Source organism: Pseudopipra pipra, chromosome 5 (assembly GCF_036250125.1).
Source record: "Pseudopipra pipra isolate bDixPip1 chromosome 5, bDixPip1.hap1, whole genome shotgun sequence".
NCBI lineage: Eukaryota > Metazoa > Chordata > Aves > Passeriformes > Pipridae > Pseudopipra > Pseudopipra pipra.
This window is the reverse complement of record NC_087553.1, coordinates 55,782,077-55,807,698: the sequence shown is the minus strand read 5'-3', so window position 1 is coordinate 55,807,698 and position 25,622 is coordinate 55,782,077. Positions and strand designations below refer to the sequence as shown.

General features: G+C 41.1%; 1 protein-coding gene across 5 annotated transcripts; it reads left to right on the top strand.

The window, feature by feature from the left end:
- The first annotated feature begins 30 nt into the window (after positions 1-30).
- PANX2 (pannexin 2) lies at positions 31-24,314 on the top strand. 5 transcript variants are annotated; one of them, XM_064656205.1, is made up of 5 exons: positions 32-490; positions 828-1,129; positions 19,141-20,592; positions 21,557-21,630; positions 22,468-22,575. In XM_064656205.1, the coding sequence occupies exons 2-4, from the start codon at positions 904-906 to the stop codon at positions 21,586-21,588; spliced, it is 1,710 nt and encodes a 569-aa protein (XP_064512275.1). In that variant the 5' UTR covers positions 32-490; positions 828-903; the 3' UTR covers positions 21,589-21,630; positions 22,468-22,575. The 5 variants fall into 5 exon arrangements, with proteins under 5 accessions (XP_064512274.1, XP_064512275.1, XP_064512272.1 ...); XM_064656204.1 differs by lacking the exon at positions 22,468-22,575 and having other exon boundaries at positions 31-490; positions 21,469-21,557; XM_064656202.1 differs by lacking the exon at positions 21,557-21,630 and having other exon boundaries at positions 37-490; positions 22,468-24,314.
- Positions 24,315-25,622: the final 1,308 nt, after the last annotated feature.

Genomic DNA, 25,622 nt, shown 5'->3' with positions numbered 1-25,622 from the left:
AACGTGTTGCGCTCCGCAGCCCCGCATGGGCTGTGCTCTGCCTCTGCCTCTGCCTGTGCCGCACCGCCTGCGCGGCCGCGGCGCTCCCGGCCGCCCTGCTGCGGCCGCGCCCGGAGCCGCAGGCTCCAGCTACTCGCTTTGATGCCTTAAAGGACCTCTGCAGTTCATTCCGGGCTGCTCTCGCCGCCTCCTCCTGCTTCTCCTCCCTTCAGCCGCTGCGAGCCCCTTCTTGAACTGCTCCGCGCGTTACCGCCGATCGGTGCAGGCGGGCATTTCCATGCGAGCGCCAGCCGCCCGCTGCTGTAACCAGCATCAGCACGTCATCCGCCTCCCGCTCCGCACCCGGGGCGATTTTATTACTCCTGGAGGTGCAGGGACATTTTTTCGGCAGGAAGGTCCAGTGTAACTTTATTTGCGGCTTCCGCTGTTCTGTACCAGCCATCGGTTTCGCTCAACATCCTCCGAGAGCCGAGGGAACCGAAGTTGCCAGGTAAATGCCCCCTTCCTTCTCTGCAGCACTTAGGGAGGCGGCTCCGGTCTGCCTGGTTGCATGGCTGCGGCGCCGCTGTTGTACAGCGCGGGTTGCGAAGCGGAGGCAGCGTTTAATGGCACAGCTGTCACCGGCACAGCTCATGTCGCCGCCCGTCTGTCATGACACGTCCCCGCAGGGCTGCGGGGAGCGGAGGCTGCCGTGCCCTGCACAGCTGCCGCCGCCGGATCACCCCGGCCCGCCCCGCGCTGCCCGGGCCGGGGGAGCGCTCGGTGCCGCTGCGGCAGCGCAGCCCGGCCGGGCGCCGCCGTCACCGCTGTCGGTGTTGTCCCCGCAGGCCGGGCGGGCACCGCCCGCAGCCAGCCCGTCCCCGGGGAGGCCCGGCGGCGTGAGGCCGCCCGCCGCCGCTGCTTATGCAACACATCATCGATAACCACCCCGACATGGCCACGGCGCTGCTGGCAGGCGAGAAGCTGAAGGAGCTCATCCTGCCGGGGCAGCAGGATGACAAGGCGGGTGCACTGGCGGCTCTGCTCCTCCAGCTGAAGCTGGAGCTGCCCTTCGACCGCGTGGTCACCATCGGGACCGTCCTCATCCCCATCCTCCTCGTCACCCTCGTCTTCACCAAGAACTTTGCCGGTAAGGGCGGAAGGACGGGCAGGGCCGTGCCCCAGTGGCTGCTGAGCGGGACCATTGGTGCTGAGAGGTGTCTGCCAGCCCTCGCCTGGGCAGGCGGGGACGGCGGCAGGGCGGCAGCAGCCACTGCCTGAGAGCAACCTGTGCCCAGGACGCGGCCTCTGCCCCTCGCCTTGGCGGGCAGGGGAGCGGTGTCGACGTGGTGGCCGCTCCCTGACGGGGGCAGTTGCTGCCTCTCGCTTTGCCGGGCAGGTGAGCGGTGGGCAGGGGTCCCCAGCCACCCTCCAGGGCACTGACCTGCAGGGAGGTGTCTGCTGCCCTGCAGCCGCTGAGCGCCAGTGTGGGTGACACAGGGTGCAGGTTAATGCTCCTTGAGGTGGATCCTGAGCAGGTCCTAAGCTGGACCCTGGCTGGCGTCAAGCAGTGTCCTGTTGTTACTTCAGACGGCTACAACATGAGTGTTAACTGGCCTGCTAGGGAGAGGCTGATACTGTATATGGAGCCACATGCACAATGTACTTTGCAATATTATCACAGTGGAAATCACCAGTGTCTCTTCCTCTTGAGGGCCTACATCTTGCATACACCCAGTAACAATTTAAAAAGCCTGGTTTGATTGCCCATCACCACCAGTCTTGGAAGGTCACATTTTGATGAGCCTTGAAAATTACTGATCCAGTAAACTGTTATGACACCTTTTGGGCCACTAGCGCATATGTAAACATTGTTTTGCTTTGTGAAGTATAGGCTTGATGAGTGTAGCTGCCAGCGCATGACTCCTTTTTATGTCCCTTAAAGCTCCATGCTGAAGATCCATGGGAAATTATTAGCACTTTAATATATGGGATGGACCTGGAAGTCTGTACCTTGTGAGGTTGGTAAAAACCTCCCTGCTTTGGGATTGACTTCCAGCACTTAATATCCCTAATACTTGTTTTCTTTATGAGATAAATCACCTAGAAGAATAACTGCTTGCAAATGGAGTCTGGAGATTTTTCTTAATTGTAGTTAAAACTTTTTCAATCTCCCTCAATTTTTAAAAAAATACGGTTATTTAGATCAAGATTTAGATCAGCCACACTTAATAAGAGCCTCATTTTTTGGATGGGGGTATGTTGGAGAAACCAAGTTTACAGGGCACATGAAAACCAACTCTTCATAGCAACTGAAGGACAGGATTCAAGGTCACCTTTGGGGACTCTCTGTGGAATGCAAAAGTTTTGAGATTAGGTAAGCTAATAGAGTGCATCCTTACTTATATATGTGCTTTCATATTGTTTGAGATGTACAGTTTTGAGCCTCAGTAGGCCTAAACTCAACCTTGGGTGCAGGCAAGGTCATGTCCCCCTTCATGTGTGTTCCTTTACATAGTGTTTCCTAGCAGAAGCCCTTCGATGACTCATTGCTTGTTCAGACAGCAGTAACTTGCTCCATATGAACTAGTCATCTGAGACTGCAGATTGTGGAGGAAGTGTAAGTCTAAGAGACTGACATTTATACAGTGGATGTCCCTCTGCACAGCTAAACTGTGGTCCTCACACATACATGGAAGAAAGGGAGTCTACTGAATTTACTTGCATCTGCCTATATTTCTGCAGTTGAGTTTATTTTGTGCTGTGGAGACTATTCTCTAGGTTGACAGTTGTGTTCCAAATTTGTTTTTCAGAAGGGCTTAAGGCAATATCACTTATGTCTACTTATGGACTGCGTATTCTGCTTTGACCCAGTAAGAGCAGTAGCCTGTTGTATCCTGCCAGGGCAAAGCTTATAAGGCATCGCAGAAAACACCCTTATGTCTCTGGGAAAACATGGGGTAACATTCTTCCCTCATATGATGTCATGTGTTTGTTCAGATGGTCTGCAGTTAGAAAAATAATATGAGAAAAAAAGGAAAAATTGCAAATACAAGAGAATGTAATATAAAAACTCTAAGGATCTGACAAAACTAAAGAGATTCTTTTTCAGGGTTGAGTCAAAGAGCTTGGGGTTAGTAGATTCAGTTCTGCTTCCACAGAGTTCAAGAGCAAAACTTTTATTAGTTTTAATGTGATCTGAATCAGATGTCACTCTTTAACAGAACAGTTTTACTCGGCCTTCTTAGTAAGTCAGGCTTGTCCAGAGACACTGACACTGGAAATAACAGTTCAGGTGGATACATGCTTACTGCTGATTCTGCAGTTTGTGTTTTTTCACCCATGCACTGTCACTGATCTTAAAAAACATCTAACTTTGCTTTGGATACTGCTGCTTCTGTGCAATTTAAATAATAGGTATGGAAGTTCAAACTTTGCTGATAAAATTGAGTAAGGTATCTACTGCCCCTTTATTGTGAATATCGTAGTAGTTTCCCAGACTTTCCTTTGGGCACTTGTATGCTTATCAGATACTTATTATTATTCCTCATTCTGTTAATGATGTCCAGCGGGAAGATACCATCATGCCACTAAACTGAAAACAACCCCCTATTCTGGGGGCTGTCATCGTGGCTGGGCTTCACGAACAAAGATTTGGGAAAGGTCTCTACCCACGTTTATCACAAGCGCGCTGGTGGCTAAAAAGGCCAATACGAGACAGGCACGTCCGATTGCAAAAGGCACAGTAGAAAGACTCCTTAGGTGGTAAATTCTGCAAGACACGATTCTTTCTGCGTTGCCTTTTCTCCTCAAGGGTGATCCTGCGTGCTTTCTCAAAGGCATCAGCAGCGTTATAGATGGTGTGTCTCCAGACCTCCCGGTTGGAGGCCAGAGTAGACCAGTTATGTTGATCAATATGGCCAAGGCTGAGATGTTGTTTCAGGGAGTCCTTGTATCTCCTCTTTGGGGCTCCTCTCATGCGGCAGCCAGTGGCAAGTTCACCATAAAGCAAGATCTTAGGAAGGCGGTGATTCTTCATCCTTGAGACATGCCCTGCCCAGCACAGCTGTATTCTCAGCAACATGGCCTCAATACTTGTGATTGCTGCTTGTTCTAGAACAGATGTATTAGTCACATAATCTGACCAGTGGATGGGGGCTATACCATCCTATTTAATCAGTACTGGTAAAGCTTTTGGAACAATGGCGCATGCACTCGAGACATAAAAGTGTAGTTGCCTAAAAGCAGTGGTTTCTCACAAAACTTGTTTGCTGAGCACTGAAAGAACCTATATAATGAGTGGGTAGAGGAGGTAAGAGCCTCTTATTTCTCTGCTCTACCTTTGAGCTTATGTCAGTGAAAAGTGTAGCTTAAAGCGCAGTCAAGAGCAACTGTACAGTTTGTGCAACAAGTGTGGTGGCAGTTGCTTGGCCAAGCAGTGTGGGTGTCCTCCCCTGGGGGTGTGCAGAAGGCACCCCATCATCACAGGAAGCCTGGGCATCCCAGGGCAGCAGTAAGTCTTCTGGCGCCAGAGGCTGCAGTGAAGCATGTTTGAAAGCAGAGTTCAGCCCTGCAACAAAGAAAGAGCGTGTTGTTTATTTAAAAGATTGTAATTAACAACCTTAAAAATCATTACATCTCTAGTAAATATATTATGTAGTGCATAGGCCAGAGATAAAGTTATTTATTTAATTTTGTTGTTTTAGTGCAATCATTGTTTAGGTAAATTCATATACTCTTCATGAAAGTGATTTGTTTGCCCTTGCACTGGAGTGTTCTGATCTTTGCATCTCTTTTGAGAAATTAAGTGACAAATTACTGCTTTAATAACATAAAAGGCAAGACCTAATTGTTTAGTAGATACTATGCTGATGTTTTGAATAAATCACAATCCATCTGAACTTAATGCTTTACAGAAGACTTTAAATTAGGTATTGTGCTTTTCTTCTATTACATGTATCATAAAATCATAGAATGGTTTGGGTTGAAAGGGTCTTTAAAGATTATCTAGTCCAACTACCTGCCATGGACATGGACATCTTCCACTAGACGAGGTTGCTCAAAACCCTGTCCAACCTGGCCTTGGGAAGGGACATCCACAACTTCTCTGGGCAGTCTATTCCAGTGCTTCCCCCCCCTCACAGTAAAGAATTTCTTCCTTGAGTCCAATATAAAGCTACCCTCTTCCAGTTTAAAACCATTGTCCTGTCAATACAGGCCCTGCTAAAAAGTCTGTCTTAAAAGCCCCCTTTAAGTACTGCAAGGCTGCAATAAGGTCTTCCTGGAACCTTCTCTTCTCCAGGCTGAACAACCCCAGCTCTCTCAGCCTGCCATCGAAGTACTCCATCCCTCTGATCGTTTTCATGACCCTCGTCTGAACTCACTCTAGCAGATCTTTCCTGTGCAGAGGGCCCGAGAGCTGGATGCAGGACTGCAGGTGGGGTCTCAGGAGAACAGAGCAGAGGGCCTCTCAACCTGCTAGACATGCTCCATGTTATGCAGCCCTGGATGCTTGGTGTCTTTACAGTCTTACTCAAGGTTAAAAAAGGGCTGTCATCCTTGGTTCACTTTAGCCCTATAAATGAATCTGTAACATAACCAAATTTTATCCGGTAATAAGATTTTGTTTCCAAACTTCACTTCTAGATGGCAGTGCATTTGGGGTGCAGTTGAGTTCTCTGCAGAGTGAAGGGCATACACACTTCTAGGATATGCTCCTGAAAATTAAATTCAGGCTGCGAAGGAGGCAGTAAGAGTTTTATCATTGATTTCAATGGGGACAGGAGTTCACTCTGATGGCTGAAGTAACATGATTCTTTCAGTGGCCCTCACTTCCTAAACTTTTTTCATAAGAGGAAAGAAAGTCACTCAGCTAACCTCCTACATTGTTATTTCTGAGTCTGTCAATTCTCCTTTAATGTTTTTCAAGCAAACCAGTGTGATTCCAGAAAGGACACCCCTAGAAAGTTAATTAAAATAAATCCATGTGCCATATTTATACTGGGCATAAGATCATCATGAGATCATCATTTAGAAGCGCTATTCAGCTACCCAATGCACAACAAGAGAAGCACAAACAAGAGAAGAATGAATATTGTTTCCCTTTCTAGAACTCACCTGTGAACAAACTTGATATAAAACCTGCACATCCTCTGTTTAGGGCCAGTGTATGTTGACCTCAAGGATAATAAGGAAAGTTTTTGAAGCATTTTTCTCTGACTGAGTGGGTGGATCTGTATTTGAGTTTCCTGGTTTCCTGGAGTTGGTAAAGGTGTCTACAGAAAGCAGCACAGGCTAAGAGAAACCTTTCCTGTAGCAATGTCCTTGTTGAGATAACAGTGTGTGCAGTTGGTGGTCCCAAGAGAACTTTGGTTTGCTCTGTTTTTGTTTGGAAATAAAAGTGCTTTAAAGATAGCAATTACATTTTTTATTTGAATATGAATGCCTGTGTGTTTGAAATTCTGTCAGAACAGTGACATGACCCCCATCACACCCTATATAGTCTTAGGCATCTGCTGGAGCACCCATGCAGGTGTATATGCAGTGCTTTGCAAAGGTCCATGCTTGTATTTGACTCTGTGAAGGTTTGATTTCTCATACCTATCTAACTTTTCATTTCCTAACAACTTGAGCATTTAGTTATTCCTGTGCAAACTAGAAGTAAAATGCAACCAATGTGAATGGAGAGTTCAGATTTGATAGTACTGTGCTGTCCTGGGGCATAAATAGGTGATTATACCAGGTACTAGCTGGTGGTGAAGCAAATTTTGAGCCTGTGAGTATAGGTTGTCACTTTCGTCTCTTCATTTTAGATGCATTGGAGCCTGCTGGATTGTTCCCTTTCCTATGATAAAAGTTTTGATGTTCTTTTTATTTAAAGTGTTTCCTTGTTAACGTAAGCCAGCCTTAGGTTAATATTTGGTAAAAAAATGGTAAACCACCAAACTTTTAATTAAATGTTAGTAGGTAAGGATCTCAGTTATGTAGTTCTAGTCCACCTACAGTTTGTGTTGGTTTTCAGCAGTGGTTTTTAGTTATAATGTTTCAGTATTTCCTGTCAAGACATGGTCAGTCTGGAGTGGTATGGGTCTAGATAAAAAGGTATTAGTCCTTTAAAACACTGCCTTACCATTTTCACTTCCTTTCCAAAATGCACAGAATGTGGAGTATTAGACAGCAACATTCATTGCCAGTTTGAAGTGGGTCTGTTAGATGTGCCATGAGTTTTTCATCCTTTACTCTCCCTGTTTTTACCATGGTACTGGTACGCACAAGCCACAGCTACAAGTAGGATGCTGCTGGGTCAGCAAGTGCTGTGTTCTGTCCTCCCTGACTGGCAACAGTGCTACAGGTGGCAGCCTTTTGTAGTGAAGTGTCTCATGGCATTTGCTGAACTTCCAAGACACTGTTCTACAATCCAGTAGTTTAAGAGATACTTGACTTTCATGATGTGCTGCTTAATTTGTTTGTATCACTTCGTGTTTAGTGAGTCGTTTAAATATTCCAGTTCAGTGTTGTGCCGGGTCCAGAAGCAATGCCATCAGTAATGTCTGTGGGAAGTTCTTCGTGCAAGGGACCAGAGAGTGGTGGGCCCTAAAGGAGAATACATTGCTGGTTTTGTTATGTGTTATCTCCACAATATTGAAATATTTTGGTTTCAAAACTGGTGTGGTCAAAGCATTGCTAAGTCATATCCCTCTTGTACAGTGCCTCATGCTTTCTATTTACAGTGAATTTTTCTTTCCATGTTGCAGTCATGTTTGCTTTTCTCTCAGAAGCTGTTAAATACCAGTACTTTATTAAAATAAAGCAAAGCAATCATCTAGTTGATTTTTATACTTTAGTCAAAAGCCAAACTGTGGCACTGATTTCCGTGCTAGGTTTATAAAACAGTGCCTACAAAATACAAAAAAAGTTGCTCAAAAATACTGTATTTCTATGTCTCTTAGCAGTTACATAGCTCAGCCTCTACCATCCTTCTGCTAAAAAATTTTCATGAGAAAGCAATGGAAAGAGACAGTAAGTTAAATGACTGAAGGGTCAGTTCAAATTTTTGTGTTTTATTTTCTGTTTTGTAATGATTTACGTAAGCAATGCTTACTTCACTGTGTAGTACAGTATATGCATGAGTTCAATGTCTTCTTTGCTTTTCATGCTACAGTATGGTTGAAACAGTATATGCTGCAGATTTCTGTATTATGAGATGGAGTTTTATTTTGTGTTTTTGATTAGCTTTTCTAATTTGTATTTCTGTTTCAAGTTGTGGCAGGATATTTTCATATGCTTACTTAGGTGACTTATCTAATAGATGACTTTTGATCTTGTTTTCCAGTTTTTCTCTTCAACTGCACTTAAAACAACATACAGTAAGAAAGTAAAGATGAAGTTTTTCCAAGTGATTATTCTTAGTGCTAAGAGTACAGGGCCAGAATGTTTTGTGTACCTGATGACACCAGTGCAGAAATTGTTTGTGAGGCGATATTAGCAGAGAAAAGAGAATTTGAAAGTGTCTCATTACCCTTAAGTGCTTTCTAAGCACGTATTCTTAAAAAGGATTAAATTATACAAGCATGGGCTGGCTGCAGTTCAGCTGCTGTTTGCATTTTTCCAAAGAGTAAGGGCAGTTTACTCACATACAAACACGAGGTGTGCCCAAGATATACATGCTGGGACTTTGCGAGTTTTGATAATTTAAAGATTTGCAGTTACACAGGTGAATGGTAGATAGAAAGTATTCTTGAGGAAATCCATGAGCAATACATGTGTAATCACTGAACTGCAGTTCCTAGCAGCTACAAATATTTTCCTGTCATAAATTCTGTTTCTCGAACTTCATCGACACACATACATCGTTTTGTTATATAGTCTTTAAAGACCCTGTTTGCGCTACTAACCCCTTCATTTTTTCAAGTGTCATATATGTGAAGAGGTCCAAAATGTGGATGAGTTTTATCTTACTACATCCTTTCAGATAACCAGCAATTTGAACAGATGGTCAAAAATATTTTTAAGAGCTACTTAATTTATTCACCTTTTGTCAAAGAGGAAAATTTATGAATAAATAAGGGTAAGATTGAGTCTGTTTTTTAAACCTACCCTGAGTCGTTTGAAGCTCTCTGTTGTCTCTAAACTAGATAGAAATCATGCATCCATGATGCAGAGGAAATCTCAGCTCATGTGGTTTCTTAGAGCTGTAAAACTCTTCAAAAAGAATCTGCATTGTCACTGAGTTACTTGGGTTCTGTCAGTATTAAAAATAACTGCAGTAGGCACCCTCAGTAGGTATACATGTTTAATTACAAAAGCAGAATAATTTCGCAGTAGGCTGGCATGATTTGTGTAGAGGTGCCATTTGTTTTACGTGATACAGGATTTGTTCTAAGAAAAACATTGAATTCAGTGCAGATATTTACATCACTGGGGATTTTGTCCCAGGCATGTATTATACTCTTGCATTTGAACTGGGAAATGCAGCAGTTCATTATGATAGCAAGGTTTGGGGATTTGTTTGCTTTTCTTTAGTGGCACTGTGCCTGTCATGCAGATTCATGGTTGCTGGAGCAGTGCTGCAGCCAGGTGCTGAGATGTATGGGTTTTTTTGCAGCTTAGAGCTCAGTGACTATTTCTAGAGCATTTTGGTTAAATGCTCAAATAGTTATTTCACATTTTGAGGTTGGGGTACCTTATCTTCTGAAAGATCCATATCTCTTCAGGAGGTCAGGAGACCTCCACACTGGAACTGGCAGAGCCCCTGGGAGCTGCCAATTCTTCTGTCTCTGCTGTGATGAATCAAAACAGTTGTGATACATTAGAAAACCCAATTTCTCTATACATGGAGGAACCAGTTTTCCAAAAAGCAGTAGACTGGCCATCTCTGCCCTATAAATACTATGTTATTAAAATAATATTATTACCTAATGAGCAAACTTTTTCCTCTTTTTCAATATGAAGTTTTCTGGGTGCTGTGATTATGGCAAGAGGTACTTAATATAAGCCATCTTTTTTATTTCTAGTCATTAAATAACTGTGGTGCAATAGAACAAACCTACTGTTTCCTTTTGCTTCCTGTGGTTGTATTTTGCATTTGACCCTTGGTTTAGGAAGCCACCCTTGTCTATGTATCATCAATTTCACTGGATTTTCATAATTCATTTCACTTCGGCATTTATTCTTGCAGTTTACTTTAGGTGTTTCTGTAGTCCATATTACCATAATGTCTGTGTAGTTGCTTTGGAGTTTCATCTCTAGAGGACAATTTTTGAATTGGCCAACATTATTTTTTTAATCTTCGCAAAACATTAAAACATTATTTTCACACCTTACCACTTCTACTATGCGGAAGATCTGTACATCACCAAAATTCCTCTCACCTCCTCATGTTAATGCTAAATTTAGAAGTAAATGTTATTCAGATCTCTTTTGTAGGACTGCCTGCATGGCTGAATTTCATTAATTATGTTTTGATGAATACATTCCTTTAGATTCAGATCTAACCTTCCCTCAAATCTTGGCATAATACAGAGCTCTTTGTACAATCACAAGCATTGTCATTTCCTTCCAGGTGTTTTCTGAATGCTCACAGAGCTCTTTTGAGCACAGAAAGAAATGCTGCTAGTGAAGTTCAACAATACAGTCACTATAAATAAGCTCTCTTTCCAGTGTTGTTACCACCATCCTGCATGGCCATCACATGGTGGATGATAATTCATCGCTGAGGAAAATTCCTCTATAGGAGCAGCCGAATGGATTTCACTTAGGTGTCTCTGCACCTTCTGCATAATAGTTGCAGTTTCTGGAATAACTTTCTCCAACAGCCTTCAACATATCAGCCAAGTTGGAGTAGATACCTTTTTCTCCTGACTAACCTGAGCAGGTGTTGCAAATCTTTAAGCCTCAGATTGCTGGTAAAGGAACTTCAGCATACCAGCTACTTTTAGAAGAGTCAGTATTTATTACATATAGGGAATATAGTTCTGTAAATTTATATATGCACTAGGAAAGTGCATTGCTAATTTATTGATTCTGCAGATCTAAAATGTATGCAGTTCAAGCAACAGTCTTGCAAGCAAAAAAAAACCAAATTGGAAATACAGGGACACCTGCTGCAGCCCTTGCACTGCAGTTACCCCTGTGGGTGACCCAATACCTCTACATCTTTGAAGCTGCTTATTTACTTCTTACTCATTATGATTAATCCTTGTAGAGTATAGGCCAGTAAAACTTAATAGGAGCAGTGGTTTCCTATCTCATTTCTTTAGGGACTTTCTTTTCAAGATTTTTTTCTTAAACAGGACAAGTGGTTTCAGAGATTGGGCAAAAAAGGCTATACCTTACCTTGCTGATCATGGAGAAATTTGTACCTTAGGAAGACTTCATGGTCATGGAACCTGTATTCAGATTTGGAAGGAATATTCCCTAAGAAGGCTAAAGGTATTGTCTTTTTGTTTTGATAAAAGTAATAATTCTTAGTAATTAGCTTGCTGAGTTAAGGCTTACTTTGATGGATGTTTTCTTATTCATATGACTAAACTTTGTTAAATAGGACTGTATGACTACAGTTGATACACAAAAGTAGTTTCAGAGATCCATCCCTACGCTGTACTAATTTCTAACCTTTAAATAAAGTAGTTGAAATAAACTAGTTAAGGGAGCTTTTCCTTTTGCTGTCAGTTAATTCGGGTATTAGCCAGCATTTGTTAAAATCACATTCAAGGCAGAGTTACATATTCCCTGTGGACTATGTAACTGAGATGGAAAACATGTATACTGCTTAGATAATGTTTTACTTTCTTAGACTACATTTGCAGACTTAGTAACATGAATGTTTTTTATCCATTTTTTTTTCAGAGAGAAGAGGATCCAGGACATTTCTTCTTTTCCTTTTAAAAATTGCTGAGAAACTACTAAATAAATTATTTCTGTTTCTTAAAATAAACAGTTTGCTACCTGCTTTCTTGTGCCTTTTAGTACCCAAGATAAATGAGGCATGCATATGAGATTGCTCACATGTATGTGACACCAAGTAAGGACAGCAGTATGATTAGGAATACCCTTGTCAAATACTGGCATTTATTGCTGAATTCAGGGAGTTTCTAAATTATTTTGTCTGTTAGAAACTTGTGCACTGGGAATGATGGGCAGGGAGATTCGGAAATTCTACCTAAATGTTGAATTACTCCTTAGAGACAAGTGGAGAGTATGAGGAGTGCTTCAGAGATCTTGACTGGCTTGCCATCTTTTCTTCATAAGCAGGTTGGGCACAGGTTTGAGGATATTTAGCAGCCCTCTTCAAGAAACAGATGCCAGTTGCTAGGAAGCACTAGGCTAGGGTGAGTCTAGAGTATATTTGACTCAGTAAGTGCACTTATCAATATACTTACCTGATACTTGGCTCGGGTCTCCAGTATGAGGGTTTAGGCACTTGTCATGAGGCCAGGAGATCCAGCCTGTTCCACAGCCTTTAAGCACCAGTTCTGCTGCCTATACCCATGTAGGGCCATGGTGGTAAGGCTGAGTATTTACTTCTAGATCCTTGAAGAACTTTTTGCACAAGAGTCATACTTACCTTTCCCTTGGTATAGCAAGCACAAGAATTTTCATATTTTTTTCATATTTGAATTACATTTTCTGAAAACTTTTTTTTTTCTGTCTGTGATTACAAAATTGTACTGTTTCTTCTGCATTACTGATTTACTGCACTGGAATCCTGAAATCATGCAATTCAGTTGGAAGATTAATGAGGTGTGATTTCTTTTTCCAGAGTAAATTCTAAAAGCTGGAGGCCACAGGAAACATGCACAATTTGTTATTACAGTTTATATTTTGCTTTGGGTAACTATACTTCATTCCACTGGGAATGCAGTAGGTGTAAAAAGTCATTTGCCCTGTTACACAGGGGCGTATACTGTTTATTACTAATATTTTCTTTTCTTACTTTGTAATGTCTACCAAAGCATCTAAATTTGTTGTCCATATTTATTTAAATAACTTTTGCTCATAATAATATTTTAGAAGCTTGAAAGTGACCCCACTACAGCATCAGTTCTTCAAAGAGAGATGCACATGCCAGATTTTATGTGCTGTGAGTAATCCCATTGGCTTCAAGGGAAATGCCCAATACTTGAAGTTTTAAGTCTTTTTAGGAGCAGGTCTTACTTTTTATGCTGTTGAATGCTAAGAGGTTGCCATTGTTGTCTTTATTTTTAAGGGGCTAGTGAATGTGTTAGGTGCAATTCACTCACTTTCCCGGGAAGACCTGTAAAAACTTGCATGGACAATGGAGAGTGATACATACCTACGGCTTCACCATATTTTCTTGACAGCATCGTTTCAGCATACCATAACCCATGTCACATTTTTTGCAAGGTGTTTCATGTTATAGATAGGCAAATATACACACACACGTATGTGCACACACACACTCGGGGCTTCCTTGTTAAACTGTGCTGCTGGTATCTCTTCCTTTGATTGAGGTGCAATACTGAGGCCTGAGCTCGATGTATGTCAATGATAGCCTTCTAGCTGTATTTTACCTGATGTGTTCCTAGTGCCACTGGCCATTGCATCCATTTTTGGAAATGGACATTTCTCAAAAGTGAAAAAAAATATTCTCGCGTGAATCAGCCATTCCTGCTGAACATGACCTAAAGAAAAAGGAAATTCACCTTGAGGATAATCAAGCATCAGAATAGGATGCTCAGGCATCTTCCATCTTTGAAGGTTTTCAGACTGACAAAGCCTTAATTAAGCTAGTCTGAAATCAGTCTTGATCCTGCTTCGAGTGGTATGTGGGACTCAGTAACTTCCGAGGTTCCTGGCGGCATTTCCAGGATTCTGCATTGCATTATAACTTCAGGGAATGTTCTAGAATAGCAGTTATCAGATTTTTCCATTGCTAACTCCATTTCCAGATCTGAGATTCATTTTTGTAGTGGGAAGTTTCACAGGAATTCCAACCTCAAACCTCAGGATTCCTGCCCCTTTCTTGAGGAGTTTAGAGTTTGTGGTATAGTAACTTCAGTTAGAAATTTAGTAGGATATTTATTTATCAGACATATTTTCATGCCTAGCTATTGCAGCCTGACAACTGGTGTTTAATTCAGGGCCTCTCAAAGAGGGAAGTTGAAGATTTACTAGAGTATAATAGTTGGGGAGCCACTGAAAGGAGGTGACAGACCCTGGGTTGGGAACAGTAGGAGTAGGAGCCTATGCCTCCAGGAAGCCCAAAAGCATTTCTCAGAGACTTTTCTAAAAGGCAGAAGACTTGACAGCTCCTAGCTTCCATACTTTGCCTTCCCTCCTTCTTTTAATACCATCTGTTTAGATTCTTTAGAAAGAGTTTTTTGAGTACAGCCCCTTCCTTTGTCCCTCTCCCTACCTTGACTATCTTCTCACAGCCATGCACTTTCCTTCCCTTAAAATATGCCTTTTGTACCTCCTGTAAGTAATTTTTTCTCCATTTAAGTAGCACTTATACTGATGGGATGAGATGGTGCAGAATGGAGCATGTGAAAAAACTCAGCTGCCAAAAGATTTTAATTTTTCAAGTGACATAACATAATCAGTTATATTACACAACTAAGTAATTCTGTATTGATTATTTCATCTTGATTGCACGTCTGAAAAAATTCAGTGAAATGTCTCTCATACCTTGTCCTAGAGACTAGTTTTATGGATATTTGGAAGCTACTAATGTGCATAATGAGCAGAATAAAATGTATTTATGTAAAACTGTTAAAAACATCTGAAAAAGGGGAAACTAAGCATCTTAGTGTGCATCTTTATGCTCAAGTCAGTATAAGATAAAAGTATAATATACTTTTTTTGTAATTAATATACTTAATTATTCAAAGGGACGTTTCCTGGGAATGACAGTGACTGTAGGAAAGTATTACTGAAATCAGGATTTGTTCCTGGGTATTCCTACTGATTTTTTCTGAAACTATGTTGAACTTCATATTCTGGCATGCAGTTAACACATTTCTGTAGGTGCACCTTCAGACTTTGAACTTACTGAGACTTTACTCTGAGCATCAGAACTAAAAGTTTTGCAGTAACTAAACTAAAACTAAAAGTTTTGCATCACATTTACTGCAGAAAAGTAGAGTTTAGTATTCCATCCACCAATAACAATGGCAGCTTAGTTACCTTTATTTTGCCTTTGCTAGAAATACACAAATGGGCAAATCGTAGCTTCATGTCCACCCTTAACCACCTTTTCATAATTGTTTGGAACTGGCAAAAGATTATTTTGAAGATGATGACCTTGCTTTCCAGATTTTTTTATAGGAATGTCTGTCCCTTAGGCTCACAGGACTGTAGCTTTCAAGGAGCAGAGGAATAGATTCTTTTTATAGGCTTTAGAGTAAACAACATTGAGAGGATGACCAATCCACTCAGCCATAATAATGCTCCCTAAGCTTTTAAAAAAATTTCTTTACAGCACCTTACTCTTTTGTATTTTCCTACACAATTGAACAGCCATGCCATATGCAATTCAACTGCGGAGTCTCAGGAAAAAGCTGTTTCATGGTGACTGGAATGGTTATATGAAAAAGAAGCTTCCCAAACTGCTTGAGGATTTTCAGGGTGAAATAAGAGTATCAGTTGAAACTTTCTATATTTATGAATATAGAACTTTCTATATTTATGAAAGTTGAAAACAAATACATTTTTTAATATTACTCAAGCACAAGTCCTATGAGGAGAGGCTGAGGGAGCTGGGGCTGTTCAGCCTGGGGAAGAGGAGGCTCAGGGGAGACCTCATCACTCTCTACAACTACCTGAAAGGAGGTTGTAGCCAGGTGGGGGTTGGTCTCTTTTCCCAGGCAACCATCAGCAAGAGAAGAGAGCATGGTCTCAAGCTGTGCCAGGGGAGGTTTAGGTTAGATATTAGAAAGAATTTCTTTACAGAGAGAGTAATCAGACATTGGAATGGGCTGCTCAGGGAAGTGGTGGATTCACCGTCCCTGGAGATTTTTAAAAAGAGACTGGATGTGGCACTTTGTGCCATGTTCTAGTAACCACAGCAGTAGTGGATCAAGGGTTGCACTTGATGATCTCGAAGGTCCCTTCCAACCCAGCTGATTCTATGATCCGGTGTCAGAGCTATGATTTTAACAGTCTTACAGCCTTTTTTTTTCATACTACTTACATATCAGGAGAACACTGTTAAAAAAAAAATTGATCTGCTGTGCCTTCTTGAAACTGTATTAGAAAGGGCCCTGACTACTGAGTGAGTTATACATGTGAGGAAAACTTGTTACTCTGCTGTCCTCATCAGATCTGCATATTGAGATCCAGCTGTATGTTTTTGCCAACTTTCATAACAAACAAGATTAGTTATTGACATACTGCTTTTTAATTTATTCGTGATTGACACAGGTTGCAGTAGAGGAGAAACAGTTCCATACCCTACTATAATGGGATCAGACATCTTCAGGGTGTTTGTTAAATGCCAGGTTAAATCTGCCATCACCTAAGAGGTAACATTCACAAAAGCTACTCAAACTTGGTGTCGATCTGGCTTGGCAGCTTCTTGTCAACGAAGAGAGAGAGAAGCTCTTCTGCCAGGCAACACCTAAATGAGTCTTTTGCTTTGAATCAGTTTGGAAGGGAATTCCTCACTTCCATTGTCTGGAGCATGTTCTAGAAGAGTGAGCTTCTTAAAGCCAATCCTATGCTTTGTAAATCAAGTCCTGTGCTGAGAGGGGGGTTAAGCTAAATATCCCTATGGAATAACTTTACCTGAATTAGTGGCAAAATGTAAAATGACACTTGCTGTCTCTACTGGTTGGGACAGCCCCCCTTTTCTCTGAAGCAATGGATAGGGCAATGGATAGGGTGCAGCATTAATCTCTTAGTGTATCTGTTCAGTGTAAATGTAAATGTTAAGACATTTTGTTTCTTTTTTTATTTATAAAATAAATATATATTGAATTGTTGTATAAATATACAATTTTGGCAAAAGTCACTCTAGCTTTCAGGTCTCAGTGAACAGAACTGGAAGAACTGTTCCGTTTACTTGATAGTAGCAACTGATACATCAATCAAAAAATAATCCTTATGAGTGATTTGTATGAATACTTGTTGCTGTTTTCTGAAGTATTCGTGATGTTGAGACCTAGGAGAAATGAACCCATGTATGCCACAGGAAATTGGGTTTCCTATTGGCAAGTTCACCCAATTAAAAAAATTTCCACTTATGAGAAATGTAGCATGCTGCTTTTTTTATTTCCCCATGGGAACATTTTCACATAGGAATCTGTCTGGTCTCCTGATAAATCCCACAATAAGTCTTTGATAGTAGGAGATGAATTTTTTTGTATGCATCCCTTCATGGGTAGGGTTCAGAGGGCATGTAAATTACCGAAACCGAGGGACTCGGTGAGCATTTTTCTTGTAACATGTCTGTAAATACACAAAATAGTCTAAATGGGAAGCTGTGTAACTTCAGAGTGCTTTAAGCTCTTCTCAGAGATTGAACTTAGATCATTTTAAAATAGTCTTCAGAAGCGATATTAAAGAATTTGCTGGGCTTATTCACTGTGCATGCTGCCTTGGGTAGCAGCATTTATTCTGTCAACTCTGTTTAAATTGGTAGTATTTTTAGAAAAGAATTCTCACTGAATCACTTAAAAAAAAAAAAGACCAGAATTTTTGTGCAGTTGTCAGCATGTAGATCTCTGTAGGTCACAGAAGAGGTTTATACCTCCACACCAAAGAACTAGCTTTTGATTTGCTCACATGTAAAAAGCAACTGGTCCAGTAAGGAGTCATCTGTTAAGCCAGAAAGATTAGGGGGTTTTGCCTGCATATTAATTTTTAATATTCTATTTATTGTTATCAAACAACATGATACTTTATTTTTTTTTATTATTTTTATGATTAAGAGAACACTGCCACCACTCTCTTCCAGTGAGCTGTTCTTGATCTGAATTGTAAACTACATTCAGAACTGGAGCAGGCTTGGTGTTCTTGAGTGATTTTCAAGTCAGGAGAACATGCCTTCTCCCTATGGGTCTCATTTTGGGAGGTTTTTTAAAGGTATACCAGAACACTGTAAAATATAGTCCCTTTGTTCTACGAGCCAAAACATAAAAACATGGTCTTCCTCTTTGAATAGGGTTTCCTCATAATGGTCATTGTTCTTTAGGCAATTAATGCTGCTCTAGTTTTCACAAGGTTTTCTATTTTTCTTTCATGTATTGCTAGAAAAATCTGATTGTATAAGAACGTAATTTATCTACCAGGTCAAGACAAAAGTCCTTTTATCCCACCATCCTGCTGCTGATAGTAAAAAAAAAATAGAGTGTAATTTCCTTTGATAAACCCTTCCACCCTCCAGCAACCTGCGATTAAACTTTTCTTGAGAGAAAAATTGCATCACTGTGTATTTAATAATCCTTGCTATACTTTTTCTCCCATTACTTTGTCTGATTGCTTTCTTAATCCGCAGTATTTGTTTCTTCCATAATACTGCTGACAGTGAGTTCCACCATTTAATTACATGTTGTGTGAAAAAAACAGTTTTACAGTTTCTAATGTAGAATTAAATTTCCATAGCAAGAAGTTGGTAACACACCAGATTCTGTCCTGATCGATCACACTTTAATTCAAGAATGTTACCTAAGAGGGATACAGTTGACTAAATCCTTGTTTGTCGTAAGTTTCAATTTTTTTTTACCATATCAAATGAATAGACTTTGTTAATAAGTATTAAAAACATTGCTTTCAGCTACATCTAACTTTTTTCTATTTGGAAGAATATTTAGCTGGGATGAACCTTAAATTTCATCTAAATTTCAGTATTTGCATGGAACATCCTCAGCTACTGACCATGTCGTGAATATCAGGTCTTTTAGCTTTGCAGAGTTCAGGTCGCAGTTGGTTAGGATATTGTTTTCAGGGATTTAACTAAACCAAAAGACGTATTTCTTGCTGACATTTTTAGCTCAGGTTCATTTTAAAACTTCCAGGTAAAAAGTTTGGCCTTGGGCTTTGCGAGGATGTGTGCAGGCTAAGCTGGTTAGTAGACATGGAGGGCTTAATGCTCATGTAAAGATACGGTAAAATAAAATTGATATAATTTGAAATGTTTATTTTCCAGAGCTCCTTTTTTAGGTTAAATGCACAGCAGTGACTTTTCTCTCTGTTATACAGAGGAGCCAATATACTGTTATACACCACACAACTTCACCCGCGATCAAGCCTTGTATGCCAGAGGATATTGTTGGACAGAATTAAAAGATGCCTTGCCAGGAGTTGATGCCAGCCACTGGCCCTCCTTGTTTGAGCATAAGTTCCTACCTTATGCACTGCTGGCTTTTGCTGGGATAATGTACATTCCAGCTCTGGGCTGGGAATTCCTCGCCTCCACCCGGCTGACTTCAGAGCTTAATTTTTTGCTTCAGGAGATTGATAACTGCTACCACCGTGCAGCTGAAGGGCGGGCACCAAAAATAGAGAAACAGATTCAGTCCAAAGGCCCAGGGATCACCGAGAGAGAAAAAAGGGAAATTATTGAGAATGCAGAGAAGGAAAAAAGCCCTGAACAGAACTTGTTTGAGAAATACCTGGAAAGAAGAGGACGAAGTAACTTTTTAGCTAAGCTTTATCTTGCAAGGCACCTATTCATCATCTTTTTAAGCATCATACCAATCACATACTTATCCACCTACTATGCTACGCAGAAGCAAAATGAATTTACATGTGCTCTAGGAGAGCCTCCAGACAAAACTAGCAGCTCCAAATTGCACATCAGAGTGAACTGTAAGCTGCCGTCTGTCCAGCTCCAGCGGATTATTGCTGGTGTAGATATTGTTCTCCTCTGCTTCATGAACTTGATAATCCTCATCAACTTAATTCACCTCTTCATATTTCGGAAGTCTAACTTCATATTTGATAAACTGAACAAAGTTGGAATAAAGACCAAGAAACAGTGGCAGAAGTCCCAGTTTTGTGATATCAATATTTTGGCCATGTTTTGTAATGAAAATAGGGACCACATAAAGTCATTGAACCGTCTGGATTTTATTACAAATGAAAGCGATCTGATGTATGACAATGTGGTACGCCAGCTGCTTGCAGCATTGGCCCAGTCCAATCATGATGCTACTCCAACTATGCGTGATTCAGGGATCCAAACAATAGACCCAAGTGTTGATCCAGCAGACATTGATGCTAATGAACAGCTCATCATTAAGAGACCAAGGAAGAAGATGAAATGGATCCCGACTACCAATCCCCTTCCTCAGCCATTCAAGGAACAGTTAGCCATTATGAAGGTTGAAAACCATAAACCTGATAAACCGAAGCCTGTGAGGAGGAAAACAGCAACAGACAGCCTTATAGCTCCTTTGTTAGAGTCTGCTGCAAAAACCTCACAGCAATCGTCTGCTCATAAAACCGAGCCAAGTGCTATCCCAAGCACAAGCAGTGAAAAAAAGCACACACGGCACTTTTCCTTGGATGTTCATCCATATATACTTAGTAGCAAAAAACCCAAGCCAGAGGTTCAAGCCATCCCCTCGATGCCTACATCAAAAAGCCAAGAGGGTGGATTTTTAAACCAGGAAGAAAATGTTGTAGTTCACGTTACCTCCTCTCTCAAAGGTACAGTATGCCATAATGCCCATACCACCTCCACAGACCATAATTTGCATAGCAATCTTCAGGAACTCAAAGTTTATCTGAACGGTTTGACTTGCCTTGCTAGATTTTGGGATAGCTAATAATCTCAGGGCTTACAGGTCTCAGAAACAGAGGTTCTCTCTCTTAAAAAGCTATGTGGAGGGTAAGGATTATTACAGTAGAGCTGTACAAAACAGGATGCAGGCTGTTGATGTGGGTAGTTTTTTAAATGTAAGCATGACCACTACAAATGTGGTCATGCCTTGCCAAGGAAATGAGGAGCGTTTGGCCCCATGATACCCTTCATTCTCCACCAGCACCTGGCACATTTCAAACATGCCTTATTTTCAAGTCATATGGAAACTTCCGTGGTAGATGAGCAGTCCTCTGATCAGTAATAGCCCCTTAGGAGCATGTGGAAGACTAGTAATGGCAGTTAAAGCTGCCTGTAGAACAAAAATCTCTAACTACCAACTCTTACAAGTTGGCATGTGTTTGTCACATAGGAAGTCACAACTCAGCTCATTGACATTGTCCTTCACACAAGAGATGCTTTAAATTGTCCTGTGTCTCATGTGGACCAGAGGATTGATAGTCTGAAGTGTGGGTGCTGGTCAGGGATTCAGGATTTCTGCCATTCCCTTCCTGTGTGGCCTCACAGGAGATGCTCTTTCTGCGCCTCAGTTTCCTATGTGTTTCCTGGAAAGCCTGTCCCTGTCTTAACTCAAAAGGAGTGTTTCAAATATATCAATAATTGCTAGGTGCTAGAGTGATGAGGAAAGCCATTTGAACATTAAGAAAAGTGATAGATCAGTAGATAAACTGATAGACAGATATCTTCTTGTTTATTTTTGTAAGCTACTGACATAAGAAAGAAGCACTATGCAGTTGAAGTTACAGAAAAATCTGTATGTACTTAAAGCAATGGCTCTCATCTCATTACAAGCTAAGACCTCCCTCTGGGCTTCGACAGACTGACATCTACCGTCACCCCACTGCCCAGCAAAGAAGTGATTTGAGGTATAAAAGTTTCTGTCACTTCCAAATCCCTATGCTCCTTAGAGCCCTCCAACTCCCCAATATGCATGTGAGCTATTCTACAGCATTCCTTATCCAGTTACCTGCTGTGATTTCAACTCCTCAAAACTACTGGGGTTTTCTGGTCTCAATTACCTTTATCTAAATTAGTGCTTTAATATTTTAAGGGCAAAAAATAATTACAGGAGTTTTGGGGCTCTGTGACTCCCCATTTGCATTAAAAAATTTCAGCTTTGTTTTTGAGTTAGACCTACATTGCAGTCCATCAGGTAAGGTAGACTTATAATTTCTGGAAAGAGACATCAGTTAATGTCAAATTGCTGAGTTCTTTCTAAAGACAAGTGGCTTACAATATGTAACCACTAGTTTTTCCCATTGAAACTACCAGTGCCTTTTGTATTCCATCCTGTGGATTTCAATAGTCATAACGTTTGTCAGAACATTAAATCAAAACATTTATAAAACACCGGCCATACTGTAGAGGGGAATAAAATATATTTTTCAGTTGTTTTTTTCATCATTTTACAAAAATATCATTCACATAAGAAAGCATGAGCATGCGTAAAAAACAGCCAGATATACAAACCCCATTTGTTGTTTGTCCTGTTTCCCTGAGCATACAACCCTGTTATTTTGAAACAGTCCTGTTGGATTTCTCAAGGGTTCCCAAGAAAATTCAGCTCAGGGTCCACTTCTGATCCCACTGAAATCGGTGGCAAACCTGCCAATGACTTTTATTGGTTCAGGACACTCCTGACTGAGGGACTGGAAGGGTGACAGACTACCTGTCCTTTAACTGGCTGTTTTGTTTTCTTCTAGACACCCCTCATCCTGCAAAAGAGATCCTGTACTCATCTGAGACATGCAGAACTGTGCCTGCTGCTGCAGCTTTTGTCACGTGTAACCACAACCATATAGCCACAACTGCTGCTGCCACCAGTATGGCTTTGAACCAGGTCAAACCAGAGCCAACACCTGCACTGAACTGCAACTCAGCCCACCCTTTGCTGCACATCAATACACTGTACGAGGACCATGAGGAGGAGGTTTCAAACATAATGGACAATGGGATTCACTCACCGACTGACACGGGGGAAATTCTCTCCATCCCTACCCCAAAGCAGATAAGGTTGGCAACGTTTGACGAGCCAATGGCAATCGTGAGCTCGGTGGAGTACTGAAGGCCCCAGGCTGCCCAGCTGGCCCCTGTGGCTGGGCCTGAGACCACTACAGTGCAGAACATGGTCCCCCCAGCAATGCAACTCACTGCATGAGCATGGAGAGTTTTCACACAGACTGTAGCTTCTGCTGAAAACACCAAACAGTTTTACAGGATCACATCATGAGCACTGTCAGTTATTTGCGAAATAGAATAAAGAAAATCTGGTGGATATAGACCTTTAACACTAAGACAACCACTAGCTCTAGCTCTAAACTATAGCTTCCTGATTTAAATGGGAATTAGCACAATTTATGAACATTAGGAGTCTGATGGCTTGCCACAGCAATTTTAGTGAGTGTTTAAATCCTTTGCATTCAGAATTACTGATTAAAGTAAAAACAACATGGAGGTGAGGTATACTTTTTTAATGGCAGCAGTTAAATAAGAGTTCTTTTCTAAGCAGAGAGGATTTTTTTTTTTTTAAATTCAGGATTTTGAAAAAATTATATGCAAGCAAAATTTGGTTTTGTTTGTTTTTTTAGCTCACTGATGTTGGGCTTGATGGAGACTTAGCTGAAAGGGCCTTACTACCACCAGCATTTCAGTGCAAAAAGATTGATACACTCAATCTCTTGCATTTATAAATGAAAATACCTGAAGTATGCCCCGCCCTTTAACATGCTTATATGTTTGATGGAAGATGATTAAGAGTTTATTTTTTTAACTATATTTTACCATGGAAAAAATTACTTTATTAACTTTTCAAACCAGGTGTTACTTTTAACAAAATGTGTAGAAGAGAGTCATTGTAGCTGCTTATTTTTTCATAGTGTATTTATGAACCAGGTTAGAAACTTTCATGGGTGCTTCACTGATACGAAAAATCTTATGGAGGTCATTACAAAATATCTTACAAAATATGAAACCAGCAAACCTGTTGTCAAATAACACACAGTTAAAGTCTACGAATTTAGTTCTGCAGATTTGGCTAGTCCTTGATTCAGCAAACACTTAAGGCCATGGGTGACACTGAAATGACTCGTGTAAAGCTAAGCACACACTGAAATGGCTTTGCTGGATCCTGGCTCTAGTGCAGGCAGACAATAATCCTGCGGTATGTGCTATCACTCTGATTCAATATTTGCCATCCTTGGCTCAAAGCACATCTTCATGCCCATCTTCCTATAATTACGGTATGTGTGATTTAATAGAAAACTATAGTATAACTAAAACATCTATTAAAAGTGTATCATGCAATAACCATTCTCAGCAAAATTATAGTGAAACAAAAAGTGACTGTGTTAAAATAATATTCCTAGCTGCATTCAGAATTACAGACTGTGTGTGTTTGCTTCAAAATTATGTATAATGGTAGAAAAAAATATGCAGCACAAATATGGGACTGAAATCTTGAGTTTATTTTTAATTTATTACCTCAGACATGCATATATTATACCAATATTTAATGAAAATAGCACTGAAAATAAATACCTATTATTCTGAATATTTTAATGTGTACTACTTCGTAGCATAAGTGTTACAACACACCTCTAAAGCAAGGTAACCAAGATTCTTGTCAGTAGATCCCTAGGGCTGGATTAGAGTGAAATGACACTGAATGACCTGTGTATACTTATGAGGCAGGTTTATTTTAAAACAATTTGGTTGCAACGGAAAGGAGGTAGGTAGCCATTTTGGTTCTTTTCTATAAAACTATGAAATTATGATGAAGAAAATACATAAGAAGAAAGAAAGAGAAGGAAAGGACAAGAATAGATAGTGAAGAGAGAAGATGTCACCACTATGGATCCAGCAACGAGACTTGATCAGTGCAATTTCAATGTCTGTGTCAGAGTCGTCATGGCAGTCGATCCATTGGGGTTGGGGCCCACACAACAAAGAGTTCCACGGCTTACATACTTTCAGGCTCATGTGGGAATGCCCCAGTAATTCCCCAGGGGAGGGCTTTTCTTCAGCGATCTTTGGTGGTTTGTGGCCCCTTTTAATGACATGGCCACTGTTTGGCCCTTCTTTTAACTGTTCCAGTTGTGCCTCCTTCCTTAGGGAGGAATACCTTCAGGCTGGCATATGAATGCCCCCCCCCCCCCCCAGGGAGTTTTACACTGTCAGCCTTATCAGGAGAGGGGAAATTGACATGATAAAAAGGATTATCCCTGCTCCACAGGATCTCCTTCTTATCGACCTTTTCCCTTACAGTGGCAGGAAAACACTTTGTTTAAAACATCAATCCTGGTTTATCAGGGAAGTGATAGCAGGGCTCAAGCAGCCCATCCAAACAAAGTTCTGTCCATCACACTTAGTTACATACAATTGGGATTTTATGATAAGCAGTATGCAGGACATGTGATTCACATAATGTAAAGCCACCATTCCCCCTTACATCAGTTGTGCCCAGCCTTTTTGGCCTGAACAGCCCAATACCAAAATGGCAGCAAGGCACAGGATGCATACTGCAGACAGGGAAGGGGGGTTAGGCACAGCTGGAGGACCTGGCAGTAACACCCTGAGGTCTTGGAGCAGTGTGGCATGAAGCTAATGGGGGACATGGAGTTCGATCCAGGGCAGCTGGGAGATGATGACTGCAATGGCTCCTACTGGCTTGTCTCCTTTCAGCCATGGGAAAAGTCACCCGTGTGACTTTTTAAATAACAAATCTGCACCTGCATAGTCAGAGTCTTATTCTACCCAAGGTACAAGAGGAAGCTTCGACAGCCAAGGAGTGGGGCATCACCTGTGATGGGACTGCAGGCAAGGTCTCTGCTGCCTGATGGGTTACTGCCAGTCACTCAGA